The sequence below is a fragment of the Papio anubis genome, unplaced genomic scaffold (genome assembly GCF_008728515.1).
Source record: "Papio anubis isolate 15944 unplaced genomic scaffold, Panubis1.0 scaffold1198, whole genome shotgun sequence".
Taxonomy (NCBI): Eukaryota; Metazoa; Chordata; class Mammalia; order Primates; family Cercopithecidae; genus Papio; species Papio anubis.
Genome location: NW_022161134.1, coordinates 14418 through 22764, shown reverse-complemented (window position 1 = coordinate 22764; position 8347 = coordinate 14418). Strand labels below are relative to the sequence as shown.

The following is an 8347-nucleotide window of genomic DNA, read 5'->3' as shown; positions in this document are numbered from 1 at the left end:
GCACACAACGTTCCAGCCAGCTGACCTCTTCCCCAGACCCGGGGTCACCTCCTTCTCAGCCCTCCCTCTTGCCTGTTCCCTCACCCCCCTGACACCCACATAGGGGTTCCTGGTCAGCATCCTGCATTCACTGTTTCCTGTGACCTGGGCCTAATCAGATTCCCCGGCCTCATCACAGATTAGCTCACTTCTGTGCCTGGGGCTCCCTAGGTCAGCCATCTGTGAGGCATGTCTAGGAAGCCTGGGCCTGGGGTCCCTGACCTCCCCTCCCCATGATGGGTTTCCAGGGAGGCGAGATAAAGGTTCAGAGATGATCACAAAGACCCAACAGGTCCCAAACTGGCGACCGAGGCCACAGGTGCCGCTCTTTAGACCTCATATCCATTTCTGGATTCATGACACCTAAAAATCCACAACTCAGCAGATCAACTGCAGAGCTGAGCAACTGGAAATTCTGGCCACATGAGACTGAATTCCCACTTGATTAGCACTGGCCCAGCTGCCTGCCAGGGTGGGCCGGCTCCAGCTCCAAAGTCCCTACACATCCCATAGCCTCCCTCCCAGCCGGCATGGTGGACTCCACAACACCCCCCACCTACCCCCAGGTGCCGGAGTTTCTGACCCCTGCATCACTCAGCACTTTATAAAGGGAAGGCACATGCCCACCTCGCCTGATCCGATGAGCGCAAAAAACCCAAGACCTTGTTTGTCACCTGAGCACACAAGGGGACTCTAAAAGGGAAAGGGCTGTCCCATGTTCACTCGGCTGGCCGTGTCAGGAAGCCACGCTGTTTCGCCCAGCTCAGCACATTTTCCGTCCGACGACAGCATCTCCCTCCAGCTGTTCCCTCACCCTGGGAGAGCTGCCTCCCGGACCACCCCTCTGGAGCAGGCCCCGCCACCAGTCTCTTCTAGAGCGTGTGTATTTCCCTCGTTACATCCAGAGAATGTCTAACCGCTCATGTGCCTGTTGACCGGTTTATCATCTGCTTCTCTTCCAAGAATCTAGGCCTCTGCCCGGACTCCTCCTTGCTCAACTCCAGGGGGTGCCCTTTGTGAGCGGCGGCCCCTGGAGTTGTGATGCTGGAGGTCTGGCCCCAATGAGAGAGGGACGGTGGGCTCTTGCTCACTGCAGCCTCACTGAGCCGGGCCTGTAGCGCACCTTAGAAAAGATTTCCTGGGCAGGTACAGTGGCTCACACCTGTAGTCCCAGCTACTGAGGAGGCTGAGGTGGGACGATGTCTGGAGCCCGGGAGGTGGAGGCTGCAGTGAGCCATGATGGTGCCACTGCACTCCAGCCTACGTGACAGAGTGAGACCTTGTCTCAAAAGAAAAAAAATAAAAATAAAAATGAAAGAAAGAAAAAAAATTCCTGAGTAAAAGCAAAGTATAGAAATTGATTTTCCAGAAGCTGCTCTGAAACCAAGACACACCAGCTCTACCTCTCCATTGTGAAAAGCCTCTCCCAAGTCACTCAGCCCCTGGGACATCCTCACAGCCTGCCCCTGGGGCTGGGCACCCACCCCAGGTCCAGCAGAGCATGGCCGCAACATTCACCAACATTTAGTCCAAGATACCTGATCAAACTCTCCCAGAGTGTGGCTTTCTGGGATGTGCAGTAACTGCATAGCCTCGCCTGGGTCGCTTGGCAATGCTGTGTCCATTTTTCCTGCTGTAAATGGGATGAGGGTGAGGCAGGAAGGGGATTCGTGAGATGCTGTTTGCAAAGTGCTTAGTATCCTGCCCAGTCTAGGGCAAGTCCTTGACATCCTCGGTAAGAACAGTGACAAATATACAACGGCCTTGGACAGTGGAGTCCCTTACCTGTGGTCACCTTTGTGGTTCCTCTTTGCAGGAGGAGCTCCCCGCACTCCTCATTCAAGTGGCTATTGCTCTTCAGTAACCTGGGGGAGACAGAAGGACGCTGGGTGCCTGGAGGCCAATAAAGAGGAGGTCAGATAAAAAGGAGAGGAGGACCAGGGATGGTGGCTCATGCCTGTAATCCCAGCACTTCGGGAGTTTGAGACGGATGGATCACCTGAGGTCAGGAGTTCAAGAGCAGCCTGGCCAACATGGTAAGACCACATCTCTAGTAAAAATGTAAAACTTAGCTGGATGTGGTGGCGTGTGCCTGTAACCTCAACTACTTGGGAGGCTGAGGCATGAGAATCACTTGAACCCAGGAGGCGGAGGTTGCAGTGAGTTGAGATCATGCCACTGCACTCTGGCCTGGGGAACAGAGCGAGACTTGGTCTCCAAAAAAACAAAAACAAAAAAAAAAAGGAGAGAAGTGCAGTGAAAGGGAGGTCACCCACACAGAGTGCATATGTCCTGTGGTTTTTTTTGTTTTCTTTTTAATTGAGACAGGGTCTCACTCTGTCACCCAGGCTGGGGTACAGTGACATGATCATGGCTCTCTGCAGCCTTGACTTCCTGGGGCTGCACAATCCTCCCAACTAAGGCTGCCGAGTAGCTGGGACCACATGCGTGTGCCACCGTGACCAGCTAATTTTTTTTTTTTTTTTTGATACAGGGTCTCGCTATGTTGCCAATGCTGGTCTCTAATTCCTGGGCTCAAGCTGTCTTCCCACCTCAGCTTCCCAGTGTGCTGGGATTACAGATGTGAGCCACTGTGCCTGGACTGTGTCCCGTGTTTCAATGGCATGTTTACAGCGGCACGGTGTGTGTGCGCGCGTGCATGTGGTGGGGCAGTGAGGGGCTTCTCCTCCGTCAGACAACAAATATGTGTGGAGCTCCGACCTACCAGGCCCACCGCCAGATGCAGGAGGCACAAACATGACCAAGTCAGCCATAGTGGGGGTTGTGGGGTTCACAGGCCTCGGGAACCAGGGGAGTCAGTAGGCTCTTATTGGACAGTGTGGTTACCTGCAGGGCAGGAAGGGACAGCTCGCCTGGGGGTGTCAGGGCAGGGTTCCCAGCTGAGGCCCCCAGGAGTGGGGAAGCCAGTGAGCAAGCACAGGGGAGAATTCCAGCTAAGGGAGCCCAGGCTGGAGTCCCAGAGGGGAGAGAAGGCGTGGAAGCAGCGTGTGCTCGGGGAGAGGCGGGGGCTGAGAGGTGTGGGGAGGGTACTGGAGTAAGTAAGGGGCATGGCCGGAGCAGGGGCAGAGGGAAAGGAGATAACATCCCTGAAGACCCTGGGAAGCCTGGTGCTCAGCGTGACCCCAGAGAGAAACAGGCTTGTTGGGTGAGAGGGAGAAAGACGCTTCCCCACATCTCACAGGGTGTCCTCCCATGGACCCCACAGCTCCCCATCCACACCAGGCACTCACCTCTGCAGCAGCTGCTTCAGGCTGTACACACGCGAGGGCTCCTGGGAGGCCTCTACCTGCAGCATGTGCTCTATGGCTCTCTGCTTGTAGGTCAGCAAGTTCTCCACTTCCTAAGGAGGCACAGTTGGCTGGGTGGGCAGGGATCCAGGCTGCAGACGAGGCCTCCGCCCCTCCCAGCCCTGCCCTCTGCTGTCGCTGAGCCGCTCTCAGCAAAGTGGACACAGGCGCAGCTCTGGCTAGTCAGTCCCGCGATTCTGAACCAGTCTCTGTTTCATCTCAGTCACAGCCAGCCTGGTCTTGCCTGCGGCCAGGGACAGTTGAAGAGATCAGGTGGGATGATGGGGAGGTTGGGGAATCTCTGTCAACTGTTGAGTGCTTTGCAAAGGCATGAAATTAGGGTCCAGAGGCCATGAACCATCGGGGTTGGTGATTTCTTCTGGTTCAACAAATGCCATCATTCTCAGTGGCAGACAGGGAGTGGTGGAAAGGGCACCGTTCTGGGGCTTCCGAGCTCCCCCAGGATGCGTGGCTCACTCTGTGAGGACAGCCTCGGGCCCACTGCCTGGGGCTGCAGAGGGGGCAACTCCCATCTACCCACCCGTGAGAATGGAGGACAAGAGGAACAAATGCCCCTCTTGACTCACCCAGGAGGAAGCCCCCGGGGGCACTGCGCTTGTCAATTCAGTGGGTGAAATGCAGAAAGAAGGGAGTGTCTGCTGTCTGCCATCTGTGAACTGGATCCTCACAATAGTCCCTGAGCTAGCTGAGCTCATGCAAGGAACATTTACTGAGCCCTCCCTAGGTGCCAGGGTTCGGGGTGAGGTGACAAAGAGATAGACATGATTCTTGCCCTTATGGCATCTGTGGTTATTGTTTTTTTCCTTTTTTTTTCCGTTTTTTTTTTTTTGGAGATGGAGTTTCACTCTTGTTATCCAGGCTGGAGTGCGATGGCGTGATCTCAATTCACCACAACCTCCACCTCCCGGGTTCAAGTGATTCTCCTGCCTCGGCCTCCTGAGTAGCTGGAATTACAGGCGTGTGCCACCACGCCCAGCTAATCTTGTATTTTCAGTAGAGACAGGGTTTCTCCATGTCGGTCAGGCTGGTCTCAAACTCCTGACCTCAGGTGATCCGCCCGCCTTGGCCTCCCAAAGTGCTGGGATTACAGGCATGAGCCACCGCGTCCGGCCGATCTGTGGTCCTTCTATGGACAAAAAACCTGAAACTGATGGGAGTTGTGTCACAACTGAGAGGCTGAGACCTTGGCAAGAAAATGACAGGATGTCAGGGCTGGCCGTCATTCAGCCCAACCTCATTTTACAGGTGCGGGAACTAAGGCCCGGAGAGGCAAAGTAACTTGCCAAGGGTCACCCAGCAGGTAAACAACCAGGCCAGGACCCAGATGCAGGGACAGTACTGGTTATAGGTAGTCGTGGCCAGAGAGGTCAGTACTTGTTCCATCAATTCACTTTTAGGACTGTCATGTGTGGTGGTGCAACGTGTACACACTGCAAAGGCATTCGACTGGGTGTGAGCAGCGTACTTCAAGCCCAGCTGTGTGCCCTACAACATCCTCCAGCCATGGCTCCTGCCTCTTCCACCCCTGCCACTGCATGATCAGCCTGGCATTCTGCAGATCCCAAGCCACACGTCCAGTTTCCAAGGGGTCCCCCACACCCCTTCTCCTGACCACTCCAAGGGGTATAAGCAGCAGAGAGCTGTCCTCTGGTGGAGAGCGGGTCCCTGACTCCCCTTTCCCACCTCTGCCTCCTCCCGCCTCCCCTAGTGTCCACCAAAGGAGATGAACAGAGCACTTCTGCCTGGGGTCCAGGGCCCTCCCTAATGACAGCACGCACGAAAGCCCCGCTTCTCACATTCGATTCCAGGAGAAGCAGCGGCGAGTCCAGCAAGATAAGTTTATTCACCATCTCAGGGAAGATGCAGGAAAACTGTGAGGACAGCAGAAGGGGAGAATGAATAGGGGGAAGAAGGAAAGGACTCTCCCGCCTTTCCCAGGGGACCCTGGAGTTCCTGGAAACATCTTTTAGGCTCGGGGAGGGTGCTGACCAAGGGGCCAGAAGGAGAATATTCTATCCTATGGTGTGCCTTCCCCCACCACCCGCAAGTCTGCACCTAGCACTGAGCTGCAGACCCTGGCGATGGTGGGACTCCAGGGTGCTCTGGGACAGGGTATGGGGGCGTGAAAACATTAACTCTACCAGAAGTCTCCACCGTTTACACCAACTTCCTGGTATAATGACTATTACTGTGATAGGACGAGGCACTTCCTGTCCCAGGTACCTTCTCCTTCCTCCTCTGTGCTACCATCCCTACCCCACCCGAGGGACCCCTAGTTGGCCAGACAAAGCCATCTACTCACCATTCCGCCCACAATGCCACCTGGGGGACAGAAGAGCCGTTGGTGACATTCCCTCACTCCCTCCCCAGCTGCAAACCCTAAAGCTTCTTCCCACCAGTGGCGGAGGGAGAGGGGGGCTCCAGATGGGTGGTGGGGGCTCACTATCAGGTCACGATGGCCCCGTCATCAGACCCGACTACTCAAAAGACCACATTTCCCTCATCTCTGTGTCCCTTGCAACAGTTGCCTGAGGTCAGAGGACGCAGTGGTCAATCTCTGATGCTGTCATCTCTCTCTGCAGATCTCATAAGCGCAGGGGAAAGCGGTGGGGCAGTAGCTCCTATCCTTCCCTCCCAGCCCTATTCCGGGCCCAGTCAGCCGCTGGTCAGTGTGTACTCACCGGCTGTGGCCCAGAATGAGAATTGATTCCATTTCAAGGCTGGAAACACAAGGAGCTAGAAGGCCCCACAGGCTCAGCCCGGGCCTCTCAAGCCGTACCTCGGCTATAATCCCTTCCCAGCATCTAGGGTGTCCACCCAGGAGACCAGCTTGGGGGACCCACAGGAGGAAGCAAACTCTTCAACTTTCCTAAGATCTCCCGTGAATTGCTGGCAGACCTGGGGCCAGAGCCCAGGCCCCACTCCCAGGCCAGTGCAGCTTCCTGGATCCTACCCCACTCCAATGCTAAGAGGGGGTGTCCCAGAGCAACCTCGTGCCAAAAAATACACTGCTTCTTACCTGCCACAACTCTTCGGATCTCACTCACAAAAGTCTGGTGGTAATATGGGACACCTGGGCGGTAATGGGACGAGAGCCCATGACCTCCGAAATCCATGGCTACATAATAAAAGTCTGAAACAGACAGAAGCAGGTTGGAGGGCAGGAAGAGGTGTCTATGCCAGCTGTCTCCCCGCCCTCCTCACTCCCCTACAGACCTCCCCCCTCACCTTCTTGCCCACTTTCCCCCTGGACTTCCCTTCAGCCCCAGCCTCACACCTTGCGGGAGAAGAGGGATGAGTCTGTCGAAGGAGTTGGCATTGTCCAGCCAGCCGTGCAGGCAGAGAACTGGAGGGCCCTGCAGGGAGCCCCAGGCTTTGGCTGCGATGTGGCCCCAGGGCACAGCCAGCTTCAGCTCTGAGATCAGACCTGAAAGACAGAGCCGGCTCTTTCATTCCTTCTCTTTCATCCATGAAGCTGGTGCTCCCTGAGCCCCTTATCTCTGCCTGCTGTGCTTGAGCCAGGGGTCGTGTCCAGAGAGACTCCGACCTTTAGTTGCCCCCAGAAGGTTATGGGGAGAGAGAGCCAGACATGGGTGTGGAGACTCCCAGAGGAGGGAAAGATAAGGTAAGCCAGAAAAACCTGAGGCAGGCCTCACAGCATGCACCCCATTTAAACTGGGTGAGGACCTTCTAGAATGTGCTGGGGTCGGTGCGCTGGTCATGCCCGGACCCTACCACTTGCAGGCTGGGTGACCTTGGACAAAGTACTAAACTGTCTTGAGACTCAGTTTCCTTTCCTGTAAAACCGGAGTAAACAGAGTCAACAGCCAGTTTCCTTAGCCTTTCCCAAGGGCCAGAGGGGTGAGAAAGCCTCACACATGCAGCAGGTGGGACCACTGTCACTCTCACTCCACAGAGTGGGAAACTGAGGCACTGGGCGCTGCAGTACATGCCCAAGATCACACTGGGCGACAGGGACGGAGTGGAAATTTAGGGTAGGTGGTGGGACTCCAGGACCCACCACTGCCCCCAGAGCTCGTAGCCTCCGCTGTCCCTGCCGGGCTGGAGACCTGCGCGCCCCCGACACCCACGCGCACGTTCGGCTAACTCAGGGGCTCGTGGAACCCTGCGAGGCCACATGCGGCCGTGTCCCGGGGCCCCCACCTCCCGGCCGGTCGCGCTCTTATGCCCCGGGACTGCCGAGGAAGGAGCTGCGACACCCAGGAGGGCGACGCGGTCCTCGAACCCTCCACTCCATCCCGCCCTCCTCCACAGTCCCAATCAGGTGGGTGGGCAGCAGGGCGCTCGCGCGAGGCCTCCTGGTCCCACTGGAGTCTAAGGAGACCTGGTGCAGCGTTCTCACCCATCGCTCTTTTCCCGCGAATGCGCAGCCGTCACGCCCTCACACCTGGCTCAGTCGCCGGAGGGGAGCGACGCCCGCTCTTCCAGGTGCTGCCTCTAGTCTCTCCCGCTCCGCCCCGCCCCATGCAGGCCACGCCTCCACACCTCACACCCCGCCTTCACACCGCCCTCCCTGCGCCCCGGCCGGCCCCACCCCTAGGCCGCCCCGCCCCGCCCCACGCAGGCCCTGCAACTCCTACAGTCCCCGTCCGCATTCAGAAGGCCCCGCCTTCTCACCACCCTGCTAGCGCCCCCGGGCGGGCCCTGCTTACACTCCGCCGGCTCCACCCCAGGAAGGCCCCCGCCCCACCCGCCAGGCCCCGCCTTCGCACCACCTTGTCGGCGCCCACCGGCTGGAAGCCAGCAGGGCCCCAATCCCTGGGCAGTCCTGACGGCCGCCCCCATGTCCTTGCGGGACCAGGCCTGGGGAGCAGCCACAGCGAGTTGGGCCTCTGAGTGTTCGCTGGCCCGCGATGCAGGGCTGAAGGCTACTCTTTGTTTAGTGGCTTACTAGGCCCCCTGACCGACAGCCTGAGACCACCGGGTACCCACCGTGTTCTGGGGTCCTCAGCAGAGCC

At 57.5% G+C, this 8347-nt stretch overlaps 1 protein-coding gene across 1 annotated transcript; it reads right to left on the bottom strand.

Moving 5' to 3' along the window:
* Nucleotides 1–1282: 1282 nt before the first annotated feature.
* LOC101000844 (serine hydrolase-like protein 2) lies at nucleotides 1283–7838 on the bottom strand. Its single transcript, XM_031661266.1, has 8 exons — nucleotides 7732–7838; nucleotides 6646–6795; nucleotides 6388–6501; nucleotides 5671–5690; nucleotides 5165–5239; nucleotides 3291–3400; nucleotides 1825–1904; nucleotides 1283–1672 (listed from the first exon to the last, which is right to left on the bottom strand). Exons 1-8 carry the CDS (start codon nucleotides 7733–7735, stop codon nucleotides 1554–1556), a joined length of 672 nt encoding a protein of 223 aa, XP_031517126.1. The 5' UTR covers nucleotides 7736–7838; the 3' UTR covers nucleotides 1283–1553.
* Between the last annotated feature and the right edge of the window lie 509 nt (nucleotides 7839–8347).